Source organism: Podarcis melisellensis (assembly GCF_964234715.1).
Source record: "Podarcis melisellensis genome assembly, chromosome: 9".
Classification (NCBI taxonomy): domain Eukaryota; kingdom Metazoa; phylum Chordata; class Lepidosauria; order Squamata; family Lacertidae; genus Podarcis; species Podarcis melisellensis.
In genome coordinates this window covers 56096465-56121580 of record NC_138541.1, presented here as the reverse complement: position 1 = coordinate 56121580, position 25116 = coordinate 56096465, and the positions used below count along the sequence as shown (strand labels likewise).

At 43.6% G+C, this 25116-nt stretch overlaps 2 protein-coding genes across 3 annotated transcripts in view; one reads left to right on the top strand and one right to left on the bottom strand.

The window, feature by feature from the left end:
• Positions 1-180: 180 nt before the first annotated feature.
• VPS37A (VPS37A subunit of ESCRT-I) lies at positions 181-12398 on the bottom strand. The gene is made up of 12 exons (XM_081924581.1): positions 12088-12398; positions 10394-10468; positions 9184-9298; positions 8304-8404; positions 6818-7031; positions 5617-5687; positions 4889-5016; positions 4743-4801; positions 4591-4659; positions 3962-4105; positions 2679-2759; positions 181-1563 (listed from the first exon to the last, which is right to left on the bottom strand). Exons 1-11 carry the CDS (start codon positions 12249-12251, stop codon positions 2679-2681), a joined length of 1221 nt encoding a protein of 406 aa, XP_081780707.1. The 5' UTR covers positions 12252-12398; the 3' UTR covers positions 181-1563.
• Positions 12399-12578: 180 nt separating this feature from the next.
• The window catches only part of CNOT7 (CCR4-NOT transcription complex subunit 7), a 22480-nt gene continuing 9942 nt past the window's right edge, over positions 12579-25116 (top strand). Inside the window, exons 1-4 of one of the 2 annotated variants that reach the window (XM_081924611.1) lie at positions 12579-12770; positions 15416-15615; positions 18821-19014; positions 21519-21680. In XM_081924611.1, the coding sequence (XP_081780737.1) occupies positions 15499-15615; positions 18821-19014; positions 21519-21680 (473 nt within the window). In that variant the 5' untranslated portion in view covers positions 12579-12770; positions 15416-15498. The other variant, XM_081924612.1, reaches the window with a different exon arrangement.

Here is a 25116-nt window from a genome sequence, read left to right as displayed (position 1 = left end):
CAGGCTGAACGATGGGGGTGGAGACTCTATAGCTTAGTTCAATATTACCCAAAGCTGGTTTCTTTCAAAATGCCCCTAAAATCTTATGCCCCAAAGGGCATGTTTTAAGGAAGCGGAACCAAGCTTCAGAGGGCAAGCAAGCAAGTTGGTAATGACATCTAAATGACAAATGTAGCAATAGTTTTTCCACCAAGCTTGTTTTATTTTCAGTTCAAGACTCAATGATGCCAAGAAGAGCCCATTAAGGTATTGTAACGCTGAACTCTACAGCTGTTTTTCACCTGTGAGATCTGAAGTGCTGGTTTATAGATGCAAATATCAGTACCAGAAACTTTTTGAAAAAGCCCTTGCAGCCACCCAAAAAAAGGAAGTTTAACTTCTTTTAACAAAGTTGAGTGACACCGGCGAGGGGGGAGAACAAGAGATATATACACCTGGAATTATCTGTTAAATTACCATTTTTTTATAATTGTGTAGGGAAAAAATAGGGTTAAAGAATGTAAGGTCGGTGAAGCAGTTTGAGTTCCTTGCAAGAGCTACAGCACCATGAGGTAAACAAATAATCTAACATGTTTATATATGACAACAAAATTCTTTGGTTTTGGTGAATCACTATATCTCGAATTTTTGCTCCAAAGAAAGCTTGGGCCCTATTCTTTCAGATGATTCTACTTCCTGCTTGAATTGATTCCTCACTCAGGTAGGCCACAGCGCTGGTCTACCCAACCTTCTCTCCAAACCTTGGTATGTGTTTGTATTATATATACAGGATAAAATCCCTTCAGCGATTTCCACACACCCAAGGGCAAAAATAGAGCAGCTGAAAGATCTACCCATACTCTTGCCCTTCTCATGTGGTGCTAGAAGCTGGGAAATGACTCTTCCTCTAGAATGAAGACCTGATCCCACAAGCAGCTAACTGTGTGCATCTCCTCAATAGGGTGCAAGGCCATTTTCAAGTCTCCTAGCCTTTTGCCTGCCACCACCACTTAATTTCAATAGCAATGTAGTGTGCTGCTTTCAACATAAAAATGGTTGAAAACTGGATTTCAAGAAACAGAATTCTTTTTTTTTTAAAGAGGACTTAACATACGAGTTTTGCCTCACAAACTTTGCAACTTACTTTTAAGTAACCAACATTTCTACATCCCCTCCCCACCCCAAAACAGCAAATGTTTAATACAAAAGTTATGAATTATGTTGTATAAAATTTAAAAATCTAGTCAAAATTACATGTTTAAATATTTAATCTATAAAGTAGGCGGAGAGAGAAGTAGGAACTTAAATATGATAAGGATTATCAACAATAATGACAAGAAATATTTAGTGCAAACACTGCAATAGGAGGATTTCTCGGGTGAAATGAGAATAGAAAGACTTCCTAATTTGTCCCAAAATAATAATAATCATCAGCATCAGCATCATCATCCCAGTTCTGTATACAGTCTCTTCTATAAACGCAACAACGGTGATGAAATGCTTATTTGCAAAATAACAGCTATATGAAAATGTGCTTTGCTGGATTCATTCACTCGCCTCAGAAATTCTATTTAGCTGGAAAACCTGTGAACACAAACATAATTACAGTCAGTCAGATTTCTCATTGTACACAAACATAGCTTCGCAAAGGCAGGCTTCTAATTAATCCAGGGTAGAAAGCTTCCTGTTGCCTCCTGATTTGCTTGCATTATGTCATAAGAAAAGAAAAAAGAAAAGCTGGAATCAAACAGCCACGTAATGCAAAACTCTATTAAGCTATACTGGGATTTCCCGGGATTTGTACATTTCATTAGCTTAATTCAAGACAAGCTTAAGACCCAGAAAACTGAGAATGGTAGAAAAGTGAGCTTCTCTTGGAAATTACAGGGACAGAGCTACCTAAACTGTATAGAAACATATTCTTGTATGCGACAACAGGGGCAAGAATGTTACTCGCCCCAAAATGGAAAGAAGCAGAAGTCCCAGCAAAGGAAGAATGGATACAAAAACCTATGGAATATGCAGAAATGGCTAAACTTACCGGAAGAACCAAGAAATCAAGATAACAAACTTTTTACAAAAGAATGGAAATGGTTTATTAGATATTTACAGATAAATTGTAAAGAGATAAAAACATTGGCAGGATTATTGTAATAACCTGCAGTTTCATAAGAGTATATATTTAGATGAATAAATGAGCAAATTAAGTTAATTAGGATACGCAGAGGATATTAAAAATAAATTTAAGGAACCGCAGAAAGAGGTGGGAAGGAAGTCAAGTTTTGAAATGTCAATGATTTGTAACATCAGCGAAATCTGAAAAGTATAAATAACATTTTAAAAGAAAAGAAAAGAAAAGAAAAGAAAAGTGAGCGTCTAGCAACCTCTAGCCCCTGGTCAATGCCCCAACCTGCCAATCTCCTAGTTGGCACTCTAGGGTGTTTCCCCTGCCTGCTTTTGGGGGAAACCTCCTTCCCCCCCTTGGCCCAGCACATCAGCCACCCCATTCAAGAGGGTCTCCTGATGCTCAAGAGAGGCATTTCTGGAAACTCAGGGTGCTGCTGAGGAAAGAAGGGGTGGGAAAATCACTTTCTGCTGGCCCTTATTTAGATCCAAGCTGCCAATGGCTTTGTGAACCAGCTTTGACTGTTAGATGTGGCATACAGGGCAACTCAAGTCTGAATATTGTGTGAACATACCTATAACGGAGCATGAAATTGAATGCGCATTGCTATTGCCTGTTGAAGCTTTTCTTCTTTGGCTCTTCTACAGTGACAAATCTAAAAGAGAAACACAAGTGAGCTTTCATCGATAGCCACATGCTCTATATAGCATGCTTTTTTAAGGTTTATGGGCCACATGACATGAATCAACTCAGATTTTTTTTATCTTGGAACATAATTTGCTAACCAGTCACATTGCATTTGATCATTTTACTGTGAAAATCAACAGGAAAACAAACCACATTCCACAAGCTGGCTTTTGGCTTCAAGTAGGGGACATATTTTGGGGCACTACTTTTATTAGCTGCACATGACTTACAGTTTCCTTGATTGATATGGAACAAAAATAAAAGCTGTACATTCTTCAACCATAGAAGCCTCTAACCACCAAGTAATCTTTGCCAATGTAAGCAATTTCTACAGAACTTTTAAATCTCATTGACTTTGGTGGGAGAATTTAGTTCCTTTTCCACAAATCGACAAACTAAAGATGCTTAATTTTGGTGGAATCACACCCCATTAGCCCAAGAATTTGTGCCTGTGCAAACAGACTTCCTCTACTTCTTCTCTCCCCATGCATGCCCCCCCCATTTCCTCTGGAGTATTGGGGGAGTATCAGAACAGATTTGGGGAGCAGGAGAAGAGAGGGAGAGGAAGTCCTGTGGCACTAACACCACAGGCAGAATTTTTTGTGCTACTGGTACTTTATATATATATATATATTCAATTGCTGTTTCATGGTGTGAAATATTTGTAATTTAGGCTGCCATCCTAAACCCATTTACCTTGGAGTAAGTCCATTAAGTCTCTCTGGAGTCAAGGAGGATTACTTCTGAGTATTGGATTTCTTCGTACAGTGATCTCTTTTGTACTAGTGGGCTTTAGAAATTAGCTGTCCTTTTTGCATTCCAATATTTAAAACAATTTATTTAAGGATATTTAGCAAATCTAAGCACAGCCTTGCATAGTACACCACAGCGAGTATTAAAGTACTGAGGATGTCACAAAGATTATGCCACAAATTGGTGAGATATTTGGACAAGAGCTTGTGGTGAAATGCAGGAAGGCTTGAGGATAATCTCTCTACCCAAGATAGCAACACAGTTCTACTACACACTTCAAAAAAGAACCAAAAGCCTGTTTTTCAAAACGGCGGAAGAGAATCATTTTCTATCCCATAACAGCTTCTCTGCTGGACATTTTCATTCTAAGTTATGCAAAACATAATTCGTTTTAAAATGTAAGGGAATTTCACATACTGTTCTCTTCTCCATGAAGCTACTAAGAAAGTCATCTATTTCCGTTTTCCCTTCCAGAAAGTCTTCCGCAATAGTGTCAGACTCTTCCTCAGCTTCGTGAGCTGCTACTTTCAGTCTTGCCTGCAGAGCACTTGCACTACAACTCTAAGCAAAATTGGAAAATGTTGGGTGACAAAAAGATTCCGATTGCAAAATGAAATAAGTGGTGATGTTTTGTTGGTAAATTCATTGTTCTGATTGTATTCTGCTTTAATACTGCAAAGCCACTCTAGGGGGGAAAAGGTTTTGTGAAGGGCCTGAAGACATATAAATCTAATAAGTATGGGTATACTTAGTTCTAATTTAGAAATATTAAGGAAAAACTGAACTATTAGCTTTTTTGTTTATACAGCTCAAAAACTACATGCAGCCATTATGATTCCCAGAAAGAAATGTAAGCTGGTCAGAGGTAGGAGACCATTGTTAGAAACAGATATGAACAGCTCCAGCTTCGGATATAAATGTGAAAGAGGCCTTGAACAGACCTAGGCTAGAAGCTATCACTGCATCTTGTGACAGTGAAATCTGTAAGTTAACTATGCACTGGGAAAAAGCCCTCCCTTTTGATATGCAAGAGGGACACAGCTTACCTCGCCCAGTTCATGCTGCCGTTGCATCTTCTTTTCAAATGTAGCCTTCAGCTGAGTAAGCTGTTCATACTACAAGAAAAGAATGTCTTGAGAATCAAACTCAAATATTTTCTTTCCAAGCTCCAGAAAAATTCCCCTCCCCCTTCACTTACTTTATCCAACACTGCTTGTCTTTTCGTCTCCAAACTTGGTTCCAATAAGAGGTTTTTTTCTGCAAAGTAAACCCACTGTTCAATATTAGAAGGTTACCGTTTACTCTCACGTTACTCTTTAAATTACAAGTATTCTGAAGTCTTACTTGCCAGCTCTTCAATACTTTTCACTAAATCATCCTTATCGTTAATGACTTGCTTCAATTGGGGCAAATTAACAAATTGTTCCAGCAGGACATCTTCTTGCTCATTCATGTCTGTCAGCTGTGATATGCTGCATTTCAAAAGAAACACACCCACGTTTAAGATCACCTAAACATTTTTATCCAAGAAGTGGAATCTAAGCCTCAAGTACCTCTTAGGTTCTAAGTGTCCTAAACCTCTCATTCCTCACCTTACTGAAGATACGTTGCATGCAATTTCATTTTATGAACCTGATGTTGCAATTTTTTCAGCTGAAACACCCAGATGAAGATGACTGGAATATTTTGTTTTCCTCCAGAATAGGAACACTTCTGAGAGAACATGACCTTAAGCTAACTGCTTGTGCTATTAAGAAGCATTTTGCTCCTACTCTTTTCAGGCTGCAGAAACGTCTTCAACCCACTTGTTGCAATATCCTGTGTTCTGGGGAAATCACTGTACAATGACCGGTAATCTGATTATAGCCACTGAAGGATGGTTTTCACATGCCAGTGTTTCACAATTGGAAGTACTTCGCTTGAGGTTTTCTAAGAATTTCAAGTTTTCTAAGAACATGAAAGAACTGCTTTCAGTTTCTCAAAAGGCAGTTTTTTAGGTGCAGATCTAGCTATGAGTGGAGCTGGTTTGCACATGAAAAATAATACATTTTTAATGATACAAATTTTTTTACCTAAGTTCCAATAGTTCTGGAAATGCATCAGGCACATCAGGCATTTTGTAACTGAATCCATTAGGGCTCCCCTGAAAAGTTTATCAAGAAGGTAAGACAATGAATGGTATTTCCCCCCTGAAAATAGATCATGAGTAACAGATTTGTGAAGCAACAGAAAATTATCTTCTGCATGACTATAATATGAAAAGAAGACTCAATCTAATTCACCAGTATAGAATAATCCATTGGACATAAACTCGAATAATGAAGCAACAACAAAAATCTATCTAAGCCTCTATGACACAGATTTTGTACTCGGGAGCACTCTATGAACTTATACCACACAAGTTAGAAATAAGATGTAGGAAGATGTGTTTTATATTTTTAAAAAACATTCTTTTTCCAATATGTAGGTTGAAGGATAACCAGACTGAGCACATGCTCAATTGATAAAAATATTGTTTTTCAGATCATTGGGAAGAACTCCATTGCGTTCTTCCAACATAGCAATCCTCCCTCTGGCTGTTCTGTCCTGACCCCCAATCGACTATGAAACAGCAATTCTGACTCCTTACAATGACTCCCACTCATAGTTCTTTGGATTGTACATGGACATAGTGAATATTTAAACTGTTTTAAGACAGCAACACTGGAGGGAGGAATGAGATACTGGGTTGTATCCGACTAAGCTCTATTCAGAGCACAGCCATTAAAATTAATGTTACTTATGCCCCTTAATGTTACGCTCATTAATTTTAGTGGGCCTTCTCAATGTATACTAACATAGGATATAATCTTAACTGGCTGGTGATTCTGGGGCTCACACTTGGGAGGTGTGAAATACACGTGTTTGAGTTATATGGAGTAACAGTTTGAGAAACCTCTAGCATGAAGACATAATGCTTCTTTTGCTCTTAGTTTCTAATTATGCCATATAGGTGGAGCACTATATTGTTTTCTGGTTTACGTGGGCAATACAATTGGAGTTGGGGGCTATTTTATGCATGGAGTCAATCTGGACAAATGGCAGCCTTTTCTGTCCCTGAATTTTTTTCAATGAAATCTATATAGAGTAACTAGATCAAGCAATCTATCAACATCATAAAGCACTTTAAGTTATATTTCTGCCCAAACGCCCCAAATCCTTTTATATGATCTGTGGTTGGGATTAGCAGTTGCATAAAAAGTTTGAATCATAGCTATCACCAGACATACACACCTGTGATATGGTTTCTGCTGTTGGAACAGGTAATGGCAGATCTGATATCATGCCAAAGGAAGGAGCCGCAGGTCTGTTTGCAGCGTAGCCAGAAGAAAGTGATTCTGCAAGTGGCACAGATGTTATAGACCTATTTGTTTCTTGTGGTAGGTATGGAGAAAGAAACGGAAAGTTCTGAGCATAGGAAGGAATTCCAGCTGGTTTGTTGTAAAGGCTACGGAAAAAAGGAGGGAAACAATTTACCATCAGCAACAGTTTCTTGAGGAAAGGATTGCCGAAGTATAAGGATAGTATCTTGTCAAATACCTCACAATGATTCACTCTAATAACCTGTTCATCTGTACCAAGGTGTCTACCAACAATGCCAGTGTAACATCTAGGAAATCAAGTGGCCCAGCTGTCAATACATTTTGGCCCAAGCAGTTAGCTGTTGGCACATCAAGACTTAGGATGAGATCGAATCAATTACTTTAGGCATGCTCAACTTTGTGCCTACCCAGGGGGATTTTTTTTAGCTCCCCGCCCTACTGTAGAAAAGGAGGCATGCCCTCCTCAGCCATATTACACATGACCTTTCAAAGCCCCCTCATTTCAAAACAGATTTGCAAAATTTTCGAAACAGATTTCAAAACAGAGAAACGCAACCCTGAAGCCCCTCTGGGTATGTGAAAGTGGTGACAGTTATTTATTGTTATGGAACATTAATTCAGAGTTAGTCAATCTTCTTGGCACAAACCACAAGGCAAGTATGAGACAGCATCACTCTAGTGCACTCGGTCACAGTTATTTGAACGTCGACTCTGCTGAGTCAGAAAGTTCTGGAGGTGGTAGATATGGCATGCGGTTGGCCTAGCTCTTTACCAGAGTGGCTAACCTATGGTCCTCCAGATGTTGTTGGAGTACAACTTCCACCATCCCTGAACAATGACCATACTAGCTTGAGCTTATGGGAGAAAAGTCAAACAGCATCTGGGAGGTCACAGATAAGCCATGCTCTATACTGTAGCTACGGCAATAAACCATCCTACTCTCATGAACTCCTGCCCTTTGTTGCCATGTGTTGTACCTGTGTCACAGGATAGCTACTCATGCTATAATTGATCTGTATCCTTCACAAGCATTCCTATGCCTATTTCTAAGTTGAGACAGATCCAGAACTAACCATTTTATCTTAAATAAAAATAGTTATAGTTTGCTGTGACACCCCAAGTAGTCAAACTGTGGTTTCCAATTCTAGCCTGGAGGCAAAACATGTTTCTGGCAGTTTGTCCAGTTTGGATATTACTGCAAATTACACTTACTATGAACCGGTGAGGGAGGAACAGTAACAAAATGTGCACAGTGGATAGAGGATTGTTTGGCCGTGATATCCAAATTGGGTCCATAGCTTATCAACTCAAGTGTAAGGGAAGCTTTAAGAACACTACTAAATTATGTATCCAGCTTGTTTGCAATTATCACCCTTATTTTCTCTGTTTACACTTACTATGGAAATGATGTTGAGCTGGGAGCCAAAACTGGAGGATTCTTCCAAAATTCATCAAGTACACTTTGAACTATTTTTCCAAGGTCTGAGTGCATTGTGAACTGTTAAGAGATTAAAAAGCTGTATTTAAGTTGCAGAATTAAAGCATGATATACAAGTCAACTCATTTTACACTGATACCAGGAGGTTGACACAGGTGCCACTGTTACGCATTATTTGGCCCCAGCGGCTGTCAATACAGAGGCCTCAATCTGCACAGGAACTGAATTGTTTCCATGATTAAATACAAACTGAGGGGCTAGGTACTGAAATAAGGGATCATGAGCTCTGCAGAATACATATACAGGATTTGTTTTGTTTTTTAAAAAAACCTGAAATAAACTCTGGAAAAACATCTAAAATGCCACTGCTTCTAGTTAAAAAACTAATTGTAAAAAAAATCTTTCTTTTTCTACATAGAGCACATACTTTAATATTTCAATAAGTGCATTTCTTTGAAAAAAATTTTTGCAATAGAATATACTGTATTTTTTGCTCTATAAGACTCACTTTTTCCCTCCTAAAAAGTAAGGGGAAATGTGTGTGTGCGTCTTATGGAGCGAATGCAGGCTGTGCAGCTATCACAGAAGCCAGAACAGCAAGAGGGATTGCTGCTTTCACTGCACAGCGATCCCTCTTGCTGTTCTGGCTTCTGAGATTCAGAATATTTTTTTCCCTTGTTTTCCTCCTCCAAATATTAGGTGTGTCTTGTGGTCTGGTGCGTCTTATAGAGTGAAAAATACGGTAATTGCTGCCACCTATCTATCCTGGAAAAGACATGTACAGTTTATTATATGACCACCCTTTAAATTTTCAAGGAAAATGATACAATTGTACATACATTGCTTATTAATGGGCAGGCCACATACACTCCTTGTTTGTCCATTAAATGATGCCGTATTGGAGGGAAAACACTGATGACTGGTTTTTCCTGAGGAAACTGAGGAGGAAGCAATCTGTGAAACCAAAATATATTACCATCACTTTCATTTAAATAAGATATCTGGGTTGGTTTTTTTTTTTTTAATCTCTATTTGAATACTCTTCAAAGCATATGGTTTGCATTGGCAATGAAGGCAGTTTCCTTCCTTTACAATTACTACTCTACGGACAATAGCAATGTTTATCATTTAAATTATACTTAAATTATAACAAATGTTAATTTCAACTATTTACAAATACAAAAAACCCACAGTCCATAGGCCAAAGCAAGCTAGTCAAAGGTCTTCATCCTCTGTCCACAAATCAGCAAACTATCAAAAAGGTCACTGTATACACTCAAGTCAGCCCCAAGCTCATTGCTCCCCTGTGTGCACGGAGAATGAATGGTACAGGTACACTTGGCCAACTGTCTTGTTCTCTAATGCATGAGCTGTGGTGAGCTTCAGGCTTGCACACACTCTTTTATCCTCACACGCAAGAGGAGCAGAGTGTAAACCTTCACTTTGCACTTAACTACTACAGTTCTGAAAAGGGATGTGGGTGGCGCTGTGGGTTAAACCACAGAGCCTAGGACTTGCCGATCAGAAGGTCGGCGGTTTAAATCCCCGCAACGCGGTGAGCTCCCATTGCTCGGTCCCTGCTCCTGCCAACCTAGCAGTTCGAAAGCATATCAAAGTGCAAGTAGATAAATAGGTACTGCTCCGGCGGGAAGGTAAACGGTGTTTCCGTGCACTGCTCTGGTTTGCCAGAAGCAGCTTAGTCATGCTGGCCACATGACCCGGAAGCTGTACGCTGGCTCCCTCAGCCAATAAAGCAAGATGAGCGCCACAACCCCAGAGTCGGCCACGACCGGACCTAATGGTCAAGGGTTCCTTTACCTTTTACTACAGTTCTGCAAAGCTAACCAAATGAATTAAAATGAACTATGACCAAAAAGTGCTTTCAGGTCCTGGGTTGCTAAATAAAACAACAGGCCAATTGTGTTTTCGCTCATCTCAGCTCCAAGGTGTGTAAATCTGACCAATCTTTAGTAGAGGATTGTTTTCCTAAATTGCGATGCATAGCTTAAACATTTAAAGTGACATATAAGCAGATCACACAGTACTTACATGTTAATATTTATTGTCAGGTTGTTTACAGTAAATGGCAATCGATACTCCACATCTTTTTGTATTTCAGCTATACTGTTAAAAGAAATGTAGGTATTTACCAAGGGTCACCGGAACAATGAAAATCGTCAAGCTTTTAATGATACCGGCAAGTTAAACATTTTGAAGTTCAAATGATTTTAATGGGAGAGTTAAGCTAAAATCTCTCTTAGGGTAATTCATAGAACCTTAGAGCTGGAAGGGACCCAAGGAACATGTAGTCCAAACCCAGGAAAATGGTTTTAAAAGTGCTTAACTATCACTGGCTATGCCCCATGTTCCAATTCCTGCTACTTTTTGTCATGCTGACTTGCAACCAAAACTGAAAGAAACTTGAGCTCCTATGTGGAATGGGCTTTGAAGGCAGTCTGGTGCCTCCAGCATTTTTCGTTTGGTAGCAGAAAGCTATCTGGAGCACTTTATATCCCTGTACAATAGTTAATTAAAGGGATGAGGGTGGCGCTGTGGGTTAAATCAGAGCCTAGGGCTTGCCGATCAGAAGGTCGGCAGTTCGAATCCCCGCAATGGGGTGCGCTCCCGTTGCTTGGTCCCTGCTCCTGCCAACCTAGCAGTTTGAAAGCACGTCAAAGTGCAAGTAGATAAATAGGTACCGCTCTGGCAGGAAGCTAAATGGCATTTCTGTGTGCTGCTCTGGTTCGCCAGAAGGGGTTTAGTCATGGTGGCCACATGACCAGGAAGCTGTATGCTGGCTCCCTCAGCCAATAAAGCAAGATGAGCGCTGCAAGCCCAGAGTCGGCCACGAATGGACCTAATGGTCAGTGGTCCCTTTACCTTTTACAATAGTTAATTAGGTGGGCCAGGATCTCCTCTCTTGACCTCATTCCCCAACAAAGCCTGCCAGCAAATTTGGTTGCCACAGACGCCACTACGTATGTTTCTCTCTCTGGGTTGCATGTGCAATACAGTGGTACCTCGGGTTACATACGCTTCAGGTTACAGACTCCGCTAACCCAGAAATAGTACCTCGGGTTAAGAACTTTGGTTCAGGATGAGAACAGAAATTGTGCTCCGGCTGCGCGGCAGCAGCAGGAGGCCCCATTAGCTAAAGTGGTAGTTCATGTTAAGAACAGTTTCAGGTTAAGAACGGACCTCCGGAACGAATTAAGTACTTAACCCGAGGTACCACTGTAATGACTAAGCCATTTATTTTTATATTCAGGACTGCGGCGAGTATTCGCTTCCCCTCCATCAGCGCCGCACCCACTATCGCACCTTTGCCTGTCTTTTCACAACTTTGGCTCTCTCCTCCGGATTTAGCTTCACGGATTTACGGAGCCGTCACCCACCCACCACCTTCGGACTAAACCCTTCAAATCACGCTCCTTCGCTCGCGTTTCAACAACAACAAAACCACCTGGTTTCTCAACTGTATGGAGAAGCTGGACTAAGCTCCTCTATCGATACAGAGCAATAATAATTGCTAACCGTCGCGTTGCGGTCTAGATCCTTATCCGACAGGCATTCCCTGTAAACACTGTCAGCCGGATAAACACCCGGCTCTCTACCAGCAGCCGAAGTTGGTAACTCCAGTTCTGAGAAAGGGGCGGGGAATAAACTGGCCAATTTGTTTTTCTCTCTCCCTCCCCCCTTCTCTCTCCGACACCCCCATCCCCCCATGGCAGCGCGTCACTCACGCGGCGTGGGCGCTCCGCAGGGACTCGATCTGCCGCTGCTTCTGCTGCTGGAGGCTGGTGAGAGTCGGCGGCAGCGCGGTTCCACCGGCCGACGAGGGCGACGAGGAGGAGGCGGCGGCCCCGCCACCGCTGCCGGCTTTGGAGAGCGGGAAGAGCCAATTCATCCTCCGCTTCGCGCACCGAGCAGGGCAGAGCGAGACCGGGCCCTTCCTTCCCTGCTCCGCCGGCGCCGCTCTTCCCGCTCGCTACCCGCCACAACAAACTCCCCTCAGGCCGCCAACCTTCCTCCTCCTCCTGAGGGAACAGGAAGCCGTTCCTTGCCGTCGCGAGCCCCCTCCCCTCGCGTCATCGCCGCTCGGCATCCATTGGCGGGAGCCGCCGCCAACGTCAGCCCGATTGGCTGAGAGCCGAAGTCTCCCCGCCCCCCCACTCTCCTCCTCCTCCCCCCCCGCCCACGGCGAAGAGGGAGGGCAGGCCGAAAGCCGGCGCGCCGAGAGTTGAAAGGTGAAGCGGCGCGGCGCGCGGCGATGACGTAATGGCTTTGTGCGCTGGGCGGCCGGGGGGCAGCAGTAGCGGCAGCTTTCCCCGCACGTCGTCGCGCTGGGGCTGCCTCCGCCGCCGGGTCCCAGCTAGGCCCGCCTCCCGCTCCCTCCGCTCCGCGTGAGGAGCCGTCCTCTCTTCCGGTAAGTGGCGGCGGCGGCGTTTCCGGGCGTTGGGAAGGGAGCAAGCAGGGCTGGAGCCGCTCCTGAGGGAAAGTTGGGAGTGGGAGAGGGCCGGGGGCTGCTGCTCCCTGGGATGGGCCTCGCGAGGAGGGTGGGCAGGAGGTTTCCACGCGCCCGCTTCTTCGTTTATTCTTATTCCTTGCTATCAGTTAAATGTGTATACCGCCCTTCGCCCGAACACCTCAGGGCGGCATAAAAAAAATGAACCCCACTTGGTCGCCTCGGCCTTTCGCGCTTGGAAAGCCTGAGGGGAATGCCAGCCCCACGCCGACAGCCAGCGTGGCCTGCAGCGACGGCCCTCCGCACCTGGCCAGATGGGCGAGCAACTGCCTGTCCCGTGTGCATGGCCGGGGTCGCGCTTTTAGTTTCTCCTTCCCGTCCTCCCATGCTCTCTCTCTCTCTCCACCCACCTACCCACTTTTCCATTTTTTCTAAAGACAGTGCCAAAAGGAGTATTTACAAAAAGGGATAGGTTGCTTGCCCACCCGTTGTCTCTTGAATCGTTGTTGCTTACATTCTCTCTGTAGACTCAATTGGGGTTGTTATTGGGTTGTTGTTTTTATTTTGGTTATATATTTTGTGGTTTGTATATTTTGATATTGCTCTGTGAATCACCCTGAGACCTCCAGGTATATAAATTCAATAAATAATAATAATAATTTGTGGTGGCGCAGGTGTCAGTGTGTTGAAGTAGTTGAGGAAAGTGATCAGTATACTGACCCATTTAAATGGCTGTGGTTGGTATTCCACTAAGTTTTTGCTTAGGGTAGACTGACTGAAACTAATGAAACCCCCATTTGTTTTAGTGGGACTACTTGAAGTAAAACGTGGTTGGATACCACCTTCATTGAATACCACTAACAGGGCACTAGAGTAAGGAATTCTGCTTGTGCAGCAGAATTTCTTCCTCTCCTTGCATGCAACATCCCTCTAGAGCAGGGGTTGTCAACCTGGTCCCTACCGGGCATTTCAGGATTCTAGGTGGGCGGTAGGGGGTTCTACGGCACAAGCTGAATCCTCCTTCCATTGAGCACTGGTGGGTGGTAAGGAAATTTTACTATCAAGAAAGATGCCCTAGGTGTATGAGGAAAACCCATTCCCCCATGAACAGATTTAGGGGCACTTGGGGAAGGAAGTTTCATTGCACAAGTGTAAAGCTTTGCACCGATAGAACAAGCTAGTTGGCTACTGCCCCATCTATAGATCTGACAAAAGTGCATTCTTGGCCCTTAAAAGCACATGCCGCAATAGATATTTTACTTTTTAAAAATATCTTCATTGATGCAGCAGGTCAATCCCGTCATTCAGAAACATCATGTCTGTGTAAGCATTGGATGTACTAGAGGTGTGTTGGTTGTTAGCTTATGGGAAACTAGTCATAGACATCTGCTGCTATAGTCATTTTTTTGCTTTTAACTCTCCATGAATACTTCAAAAATAACACTTGTAGTGGTGATCTAGTGCCAGCAAATGTACACTCTGAATTTTTTTTAATGCACTGGAAGGTAGCATGTGTGGATTATATAGGAAGCTACCCTACACTCTCTATGGTTCTGTGGCTAGGCTAAAAGCCAGGACTTGGAAATACAGCTTCCCTATGATAAGTGTGACCTTTCCATTCTGATTTTTTTGGGATTTTTTATCTTGCTACATGCTGTAAATACAATTGAAAACCTGCATGCTCAGCTCTCTCCGCATTGCTTTATTGTTGTGACTGGAAGAATATTTTGGATTCCAGGGAGCCAACCTTGAATTATGCTGAGCAATACTTCACGTTCCTAGGTGATAGTTAAAAATGTTCCATTTCCCAAGTAACAGGGTGCCTGGAATCTTTCTGGTGTTTTTTGTAATAAACATCTGTTCTAGGTTCTGTAACTTCTGCATTTTTATAAATTTTGAAAAATTCCAGTGCATCTCTCTCTTTTATGTTTGTTTCACCCTCCATGTGTACTGTGGGTTGCAGAAATTTATGTCAGAAGAAGGTATACTTTATCTAGCTGTTGTTCCTGTTATTTTCCTTTTGTCACACCCAGGAAGTGAGCTTGCTTTTTTGGCAGCAGGACATGAAACTCTTGTTAACCTGCTCACCTCTTGACCCACTGACACAGTCCCATTTTATTTTGTGTTGGTGCATGTATAAGCAGCAGTCTTCTTTGTTGCTATCCATCTTAACTAGTTACATGGGCTTGTCTTAACGGAGACATTTAAAGTTGAGTAGAACAAATAGGTATTGTAAATTAAATGTCAGTTGTTAAAGGATGCCATCCTAAGAATATTTGGAAGCAAGTCCCATTGAAATAAATCGCTCGTTGATAGCTGAACATATAGTTTTCAGCAGTATTGCATTGACATTTATCTAACAGCCAATTGTTTCTACTTGAGACACCTCTTTGCCTTCTGATGATTTGTTAATCAGTGTATCTATGGGGAAGAGTTAGCATAAACATATCTGATTTTGCTCCTGTGAACAAGACCAGTACATTCACCATCTTTTTTAATAAATGAAATATGTGATTACCAGATTCATTTTTCATGATTTTGAAATAGATGTATTTTGTTCTACTTGTGAATTTGGAATAACTCTCTCTCTTTTTAAACCTCTTTAGATATATAACCAAAACCTGTTTTATGAAACGGACTCTTTGTCAAATATACCTTTTTGATGTCTGGTATCTGAAACCTCCCAACTATGCCAGCAGCTACAGTAGATCACAGCCAAAGAATTTGTGAAGTTTGGGCTTGCAACCTGGATGAAGAGATGAAGAAAATTCGTCAAGTTATACGGAAGTTTAACTATGTTGCCATGGTATGATGTTGGGATATTTGTGACCTTCTTTGTTTGGGCTGGAACTAGTCCTTGAAAATTATTTGGAAGGGGAAAATGTAGAGAAGATAATTTAGATATTCAAGAATAACAGAAGACTACAATCTCAGATATTTAGTTGGAATCAAACCCCATATAATCTGAAACTTTTTCCCAAGTAAGGAACAATGCTTATGTTATCTTTACAGTGTTTTTGCTGGTTGTTCTGGCTGGTTATTGTGTTTTACGGATACCATTTAAAATCAAGAGATCATGTGAAAAGGATGGATGATATGGTTACATGGTTTGGGAACATGTTCTTCTTTTCAAAGACTGAAGTTTTTCATGTTCTCAAAACATCAGAGCTCAGGGTCATGCAGGGAAATACCGTATTTTTCGCACCATAGGACGCACTTTTTCCCTCCTAAAAAAGCAAGGGAAAATGTGTGTGCGTCCTATGGAGCGAATGCAGGCTTTCGCTGAAGCCTGGAGAGTGGTCGGTGCGCACCGACCCCTCTCACTCTCCAGGCTACAGGAAGCTATCCGCTAGCCGTGGGAGACCCAGCTCTCCCACGGCTAGCGGAGCGCTGCATTAATCCCGAAGCTTGGGGCGTGCGGAGCTCAGCGCGCCCCAAGCTTCTGGGTGCCGGCAAGGTCTCCGCTAGCCGTCTAGACCTTGCCGACACCCAGAAGCTTGGGGGCGCTGAGCTCCGCACGCCCCAAGCTTCGGGATTAGCGCTCCGCTAGCCATGTCTAGGCTGCGGATAGCAGCCTGCTTCCCGGAGCGTCGGGCGCCCTGAAAGCAGAGCGCCCGGCGCTTCGGGAACACATCCGTAGCGTGGGGAGCCTTGCAGGAGTTCCCCACAGGGCTCCCTACGCTGCGGATAGCAGCCTGCTGCCTGGCGGGTGGGGCGCCCTGAAGCAGAGCGCCCCTCGCGCCGGGCAGACATCCGCAGCGTGCGGAGCCCTGCAGGAGTTCCCCACAGGGCTCCCCACGCTGCGGATAGCAGCCTGCTGCCTGGCGGGTGGGGCGCCCTGAAGCAGAGCGCCCCGCGCGCCAGGCAGACATCAGCCAGCCCCACAAGCTCGGACAGCAGGGAGGCGCAGCGCCACTATCCCACTGTTCCTCAACCTGGTTCGGTTTCCCTGACCAGCTTTTGGGGGGGGAAATAAAGGGAGATTTTTTTTTCTTTATTTCCCCCCCAAAAAAACTAGGTGCGTCCTATGGTCCGGTGCGTCCAATCGTGCGAAAAATACGGTATATTGGCAGTAGATTTATAACTTCTTCACACAATCCATAATTGTGAAATTTACTGTCACAAAGTAAAGTGATGGTCACTGACTTAGATGGTTTTAAAGGAGGAACAGACATTTATGGAAGATGACTCTATCAACAGAAAATTGGGCTTGCAATACTAAACCATTGCTTAGCACTCTGAAAACTACTGGTATTCCTTTCACATGGCGGTGAAGAGGACATGAGCAGATTTAGTTCACTTTCACTGATTCCTGGCTTAGTGTTAAATTTGAAACAGGGTTTCTGGTTTAAAATAAACTAGCAAGTTTTCCTTATAGGCCAGTTTCAGAACATAGGTTATGAAGCTGGCTTATTCAACCGAGCAGAATTAAGATATCTAAACACTTGCTGAAGAGCTAACAGACAGACTCAGAGAAAATGAATATTCTCATTAGCAATAAAGTACACTGTTTTCTTAATTTGTTTTTCTCATGTACTTATACCCACCTCAGTTCTTTTTGAACCAGTAATTTTGGCAAGCTGATATTTACAAAAGAAACAATTTTTTTTGTGTACAAACTAATGACTTTCCTAGTGTGCTGTTTCTACACCAGTGTAAAAAACCAAGGTTGGCTATATATTTCTATGAATGGCCATTTTATATATTTCAATTTGCTCTATATTCATGAAAAAAAATTCTGTATCTTAATAGTCTTGTTTATTGCAAATAATGGCTAGGAGCAGATTGTATGGGAGTCCTTGCACCAGTGCAGTAATTCAGAACAGTGTGTTTGCTTCAGTAAATCAGCACAACATAAGGCAGGGATGGGGAATCTGTGGCCTGCCAGATGATAATGGAATTCAGCCCCAGACAGCTCTGGCTGACCAGCATGCCTGGTGGTCTGAAGTTATGGGAGTTCAGTAACATCTGGGAGGCCACAGGCTTCCCTATCCCAAATGTTGCACCTTGTTAGGGCATGTTGAATTTTTCAATTTTCATATTCCAAAAATGAGGGTTGCTGAAAAGTTGAAACACGACCTGGGAATTCAAATGATATTTTGGCTAAATTGATTTTATTGATTGATTGATTGATTGATTGAATTTATATACGACCCTAGACCTATGATTGGACACGGGTGGCGCTATGGTTAAACCACAGAGCCTAGGGCTTGCCGATTGGAAGGTCGGCGGTTCGAATCCCCGCGACGGGGTGAGCTCCCGTTGCTCGGTCCCTGCTCCTGCCAACCTAGCCGTTCGAAAGCACGTCAAAGTGCAAGTAGATAAATAGGTACCGCTCTGGCGGGAAGGTAAATGGCGTTTCTGTGCAGTGCTCTGGTTTGCCAGAAGCGGCTTAGTCATGCTGGCCACATGACCCGGAAGCTGTACGCCGGCTCCCACAGCCTATAGAGCGAGATGAGTGTCGCAACCCCAGAGTTGGTCATGACTGGACCTAATGGTCAGGGGTCCCTTTACCTTTTATACCTATGATTGCAAAGCACTTGTAGTTTTTTTATTATTATTATTATTATTATTATTATTATTATTATTATTATTATTATTTACTTCACTGAAGAAATGTGCAAAAATTAAGTTTGGCCCTTAAAATGACATGCCCTAACAACTTGTGTCAATCCAACATGCAAGGAAAAGAGGCATGGGTGGGACGTAATATGGAATGGCATGTTTAAGTACCATCCTGCCTGTGTTGACAAGTCTAATGTTGCAACTACAACATTTGAGTGTTATGCTAAAATTATGACAAACAAATGCACCAGTCCATAATCTAAATTGGCTACAATGTTTGCCTGGTACCCAAGGGACTGGGATTAACTGCAAACGAGTGTGTGTTCCCACACCTGATGCTTGTTCTCAGGAAAGCATTCAGGGCTTTCTGAAGCATTTAAACAAATGTTGTGAGCTCTAGTAGCTTTTTATATTTTGCCTTTGGTCTTTGTGCTTTAATTTTTCAGGACACAGAGTTTCCAGGTGTAGTTGCACGGCCTATTGGAGAATTCAGAAGTAATGCAGACTATCAGTATCAACTGCTCCGCTGTAACGTGGACTTACTAAAGATAATTCAATTAGGGTTGACTTTCATGAATGAACAAGGCGAATACCCTCCAGGAACTTCAACATGGCAATTTAATTTTAAATTTAATTTAACGTAAGTTGCAACCCTTGGCTGCGTATGTGTATATTTATACCTGTAATTTTGTTCAGGCTTTTAAATCTCATTTAACTGTATCCCCAGGAATGGCATTTCAATGGGAAGGCAAAGGTGGGATAATCCCCTTTAAAGCTTGTGCTTCTCCAGAAACAACCCAGTGATGTTAACAGAATTTAGTTTAAAGTGGTTAATCCAGACATACTATCCAGTGCAAGGCAGTCAAGACACGGCTTGAAGGCTCTGTCCTATTACCTTTTAAATGCAAGGAGAAGCCAGTTTGATGTATTCTTAGCCAGCCTAGGAATAAATTTTAGCTTGGGCACAAATAGTGGGGTGGGTGAGTATTCTTCCCCAAAACTTGTGTGGTGGCTCCTCTACTGAAGCAGCAGAGCTGATGAAAAGTCCTATAATCAAGGGGGCAGGTGTTCCCTTGTGTGTGTGTGATAGTTTTGCCCCTAAAAGCTGTGCAGAGCCTAGAATTGGGCTTGGTGACTTATTTCATTGCAAGCAAATGTTCTTATCATTTTGCCAAAGTGCAGCAGTTTTTTAATAAGAAAAATGTATGCTAGTTTGCAAACCTGTATCCAGTAAAGTGAAGGGGTTTTCTTTCTTTGCAAAATCTTGTATGCACCACTTGGGAGTTTAAGGGAACTCTAGACTTGCTTTTGAATTCACTTAACCTTGTTTATTGAGCAGTGCTATGGAGATGGTGATGATTGATTATAGTGTAAATGGGCAATGTATTTAAGAGGGTAGCCTTGCATTCCAACTCGAAGCATGTTTTCTTGGACGTCTGTCCCATTGGTGGCACTGGGATTTGCCTCCAAGTTAGTATGCTTCTCATTGCAGCTGACTAGTCCAGGGCAGTGCATATTTACTTGGAATTACATTCCCCTGAGTTCATTGTGTGCATAGAATCGCAGCCTTAGTCTTTAAGCAAACATAATCAGCTAGCTCTCTTTCAAGCTGGGGCTGAACAGATGGCTTGACTTCTCGGATATGACTTGTCTCTCAAAGTGATAAGAAAGCTTTTGTGATACACCAGTGATGTAAACTGTGAGCCATAAGATACAAACCTCAGTCCAAAGTTGGGTTTACACTTTTCATGGATTTCGTGGTACATAGTCCCTAGGAAGCAAACAGAGCTTTGTGATGCCAGTAGATCAAGCTGATCTTTAAGATCTTCTAAGAAGATGGTGCAGGTTGTCCCATGAGCAGCAGATTGTGACTTGGTGGCAATGCAGCAATGGGCCTTCTCAGTGATAGCACTCACCATCAGGAATGCTCTGATTTGTGAGACAGGGACAGTGATGACCTTTAAAAGCCTCTTTAATATTTACCCAAGCTTTCCTGGAGTCTGCCTCTTAATTTTTCCACTTTTGTTACATACCGTATTTTTCGTTCTATAGGACGCACTTTTCCCCTTCTAAAAAGTAAGGGAAAATGTGTGTGCATCTTATGGAGCGATTGCAGGCTGTGCGGCTAAGCCCAAAGCCAGAACAGGGAGACGGAGCGCTGCACAGCAGTTCTAGCATGGGGATGGCTGCGCAAAGCCTCCGCAGGGCAGCGGGGTGCCTTCACCCTGCTGCCCTGCGGAGGCTTCACAGGCTGTCCCCGAAGCCAGAATAGCAAGAGGCTATCCCAGAAGCCAGATCCCTCTTGCTGTTCTGGGGTTCAGAATTTTTTTCTTCTTGTTTCCTCCCCCCCCCCCAAACTAGGTGCGTCCTATCATCCGGTGCGTCCTATAGAGCGAAAAATACGGTACATTGCTCAGTTTTATTTAGGATATACAATTGCATTTTCTCTGGCTTTTATGTGAATGCTTAGAGATTACATTTTTTAAAAAACAAATGAATATCCCTGAAGTAAATGAGAGTGCTGTATGAAGAAGGATTTTCCCATAATTTGCAGAGTCTTCAGTTAGAAATCATGAATTTAGGTTACAGTCATGCACACACTTACTTGGGAGTAAGTCCTATAGAACTCATAGGGATTTACTTCTCATTGGACAAGCAGAGGCCCTCTTCACGTCAGGGCAAACCATAGTTACTTGCTTACAGTAAATGCAAGATCTCCCCCACTTTGTTCCTCCCTCAGGGCAAGCAGGAGCAACGAGTCATGATCCTTGGCTGTGTGTTATGCCTGAACTAGGGATCCTGACTTGTTTTGCTCAAACCATGATCAGGAAGCTAAGAACCAACCTTGACATCATGTTGTGGTTTGTCTGGAGTTAACATTCTGGTTAGGCCAGAATGTTAAAAAAAAAGCCAGAGGGTGTCGTGTTCATAGTTCATTAACTTCATGTTCATTAACTATAGTTTACCTTGATGTTTGAACACAGTAAGATGAAGCTGTAAACCTTAATAATGCTGTGATCCTTTATTGATGTTCATCCGTTTTCATGATTTAATGTGCAATTTCTCCTAGATTTTGGTTTAAACTGTTTATCTCAAGATTTCTTTATTTCAAGTGTGAATCTTTCCCCATCGTGTTTCTCCTAGAGAAGACATGTATGCCCAAGATTCAATAGAGCTATTAACAACATCTGGAATCCAGTTCAAAAAACATGAGGATGAAGGAATTGAGACTCAGTACTTTGCTGAACTTCTTATGACGTCAGGTGTCGTGCTTTGCGAAGGAGTCAAGTGGCTTTCATTTCATAGGTAAATGCAGCATTAACTAATATAACTAATATATAACTAATGTTCTTTAACTTTTTCCTGAAACTGTAATACCAAATAACTGCCCCCATTAATTGCGATTGGAAAGTCAGGGTTGGATGAGGTGTGGATATGGCAACGTGATTTAGTCGTAAAGGCTTTCCTGCTTTTAAGTTAAATCTCTACGCTTTGGCTCCAGTTGGAAACTAATAATTTGTATCTTAAAATGAGGCACTAAAGTGTCAGCCTTGTAGAGAGGGAGCACTGTATTTTTCTATTTTGCTTTGACAGTTTCCCAGGTCAGAGGAAGGAACAGCCACATATCTCTACCCTTTGTGTACGCTTAGCAGGTAAATGAAAACTGGAATTAGTTGATTAACATCGTTGGAAAATCCAAATTCAGTGCAGCTCTGAAGACCCATATGATAATACTGGTAGGGAAAATACGACCCTTCTATTTTAACTGTAATGCCAAATATTGGAAAAAAATTAAACTTTTTAATTTGGTTGCTGCATGGATTATTTTCTTATCTGGTGCCAATAAACTAGTCTTTTGGCTTCTCCCCACCCCTGAAGGATCAGTTAAATCAAGTGGTCAAAATAAACTTTTGAAGGGTTTGGATTGCAGTCTAGATACCTGTGTAAGCACACTAATGATTTGAGCCAGTCTCATCACCTGGGGAATTTGTTTCTCCACTGCTGGGCTCACTGCTGCCACACAAAGTAGGCTGAAAGCAATTATGAATATTTGTTTGCCGGCTTATTCCACACTGTGTGTTGTTAACTGTTTTGAAAGAATACCTCTCTCCTGTCGAGCGGTTGTGTGGGAAGTTCCTTACTGAGTTTTCGTTCTGGCCTGTATGCATACTGATGAGTTTTCTGGGAAAAGTTGCTAACAGAGGTATCTTATTTGAAAAAGGGCATCTTGTTCAAGACCAGCTATGGACATAATCTATGGTGCTCATTCATTTCTTATTGCATTTCAGCATGCTTGAGTGGCACAACCATTTTAAAATGAAAAGGGCTTTCAGCTCCTGAGATAGGTACTGTACCTTGTGGCCAAGGTGTTTAAGAACTTGTTTTTAATACCTCCAATGGCAGAAGAAAAAGTTCATTTAGACAAGAGGCCATTAGCTATCTTTCAGTTCTGCTTTGTGTTAAGTAGACATAGCTTTTAAAAATCTGGTGTAATAAATTATATTATCAGGTTAAGCAGTTGATAGGGATAGGTTAGAAATATTTGGAATTCAACTATTGTACTGGTAATAAAATAAGTGTAGATAATTTCAAGAGTTGTATCCAACTATGTAAGTTGGCTGTTCCAATTTCTGTCCCATTAAAAATCTGATCAGTTTGAATTGCTGCCCAACAGTTTTAACTTTTGCTTTAGCTGCTGAAATGTTACATGAAAAATTCTGTTAGTAGAAAGTCTTCTGTGAATGAGCATTAATTTATAGAAATTGTGTTTTAAGGCAGCAATGGTCAAATATTACAAGCGGGCAGTGAAGAATGTTTCCTCAAGCATAGCGAGCAGGCTTCAGATATGCCCCCCCCCCAAAGGCATCACATTGAATTTCTAGTAATCTTTAATCCAGTTTTCCTTGATGAATCAGAGTTCTGAATTGTAAATGCTTGAGTACAATGACAATGTGAACACTCCATATCAGACCAAGATAGGGTGGCTGTGAAAATATTAGCAGTGGTTTTTAATAAGTCAGAATTATTAATTTAGAATTAATGATTTCTCAGCAACATAATATATTTTTAATTGTCTGTTTTATTTCTATGTAACCCTGCAGGCCATGCGGTCTAAAGTGATTGAAAGTTACATTGATAAAAATGTAATATTACCTAAATTCATGTGGTATTACCTAAATTCATGTAAGAATGCACTTTATGAAACAAAATTTAAAATGATGGGCTGGCAATCCTACACTTTACAAAACTGTTATCATGCAGCATTACTATTTTGCCAATAATGGGAGACTTTGGATAGTAATTCAGGTGGAGTATTGACAAAGAAAAGAAAGGGAGAATGAATAATAAAGGGAGACTATTTTAATGTGCAGTACAGTGGTGCCCCGCAAGACGAATGCCTCGCAAGACGAAAAACCCGCAAGACGAAAGGGTTTTTCGGGTTTTGCGACGCTTCGCTAGACGATTTTCCCTATGGGCTTGCATCGCAAGACGAAAGCCCATAGGGAAATCTCGGGGACCTTTTTTTAAATGCTGGCGGTGGGGAGCAAAGCCTTTTTCCCCCCTCCGGACTTCAGAAGAGGTCCAGGAAGGCCGGCGGGGGCGAAAGGCTTTGCTCCCCACCGCCAGCATTTTAAAAGCGGTCCGGGATAGCAGGGAAGCGCTTCCCGCTATCCCGGACGGCTTTTGAAGGCAGGCAGGGGGGGCAAAGACTTTTGCCCCCCCGCCCGCCTTGGGAAGAGGTCCTGGACCTCTTCCCAAGGCGGGCGGGGGGCAAAAGTCTTTGCCCCCCCTGCCTGCCTAACCGGGGGCTTTTAAATCGCCCCGGGACTGTCCGGGGCGATTTAAAAGCCCCCGGACGGCTTTTGAAGCCTCCCCCCGCCGCCCGGCATCGGGGCATCGTCCCGATGCCGGGCGGCGGGGCAGGAACGCCTCCCCCCGCCGCCTGGCATCGGAACCATGTCCCGATGCCGGGCGACGGGGCGAGAAAGCCTCCCCCCGCCGCCCGGCATCGGAACCATGTCCCGATGCCGGGCGACGGGGCGGGAAAGCCTCCCCCCGCCGCCTGGCATCGGAACCATGTCCCGATGCCGGGCGACGGGGCGGGAAAGCCTCCCCCCGCTGCCCGGCTTCGGGGCATCGTCCGGATGCAGGGCGGCCGGGCAGGAACGCCTCCCCCCGCCGCCCGGCTTCGGGGCATCGTCCCGATGCCGGGCGACGGGGCGAGAAAGCCTCCCCCCGCCGCCCGGCATCGGAACCATGTCCCGATGCCGGGCGACGGGGCGGGAAAGCCTCCCCTCGCCGCCCGGCTTCGGGGCGAGAAAGCCTCCCCCCGCCGCCCGGCATCGGAACCATGTCCCGATGCCGGGCGACGGGGCGGGAAAGCCTCCCCCCGCCGCCCGGCTTCGGGGCATCGTCCCGATGCCGGGCGGTGGGGCAGGAACGCCTCCCCCAGCCGCCCGGCATCGGAACGATGTCCCGAAGCCGGGCGGCCGGGCGGGAAAGCCTCCCCCCGCCGCCCGGCTTCGGGGCATCGTCCCGATGCCGGGCGGTGGGGCAGGAACGCCTCCCCCAGCCGCCCGGCTTCGGGGCATCGTCCCGATGCCGGGCGGTGGGGCAGGAACGCCTCCCCCAGCCGCCCGGCTTCGGGGCATCGTCCCGATGCCGGGCGGTGGGGCAGGAACGCCTCCCCCCGCCGCCCGGCATCGGGGCATCGTCCCGATGCCGGGCGGTGGGGCAGGAA

Excerpts from the sequence above, each read along its gene's own strand:
- VPS37A (XM_081924581.1), bottom strand. The coding sequence starts at position 12,251 with ATGAATTGGCTCTTCCCGCTCTCCAAAGCCGGCAGCGGTGGCGGGGCC. Across the intron at positions 5,017-5,616 it reads CCAGAACTATTGGAACTTAG|CATATCACAGCTGACAGACA; the intron begins GTAAAAAAATTT and ends TTTGAAATGCAG. Across the intron at positions 4,660-4,742 it reads GACAAGCAGTGTTGGATAAA|TATGAACAGCTTACTCAGCT; the intron begins GTAAGTGAAGGG and ends CTTTTCTTGTAG.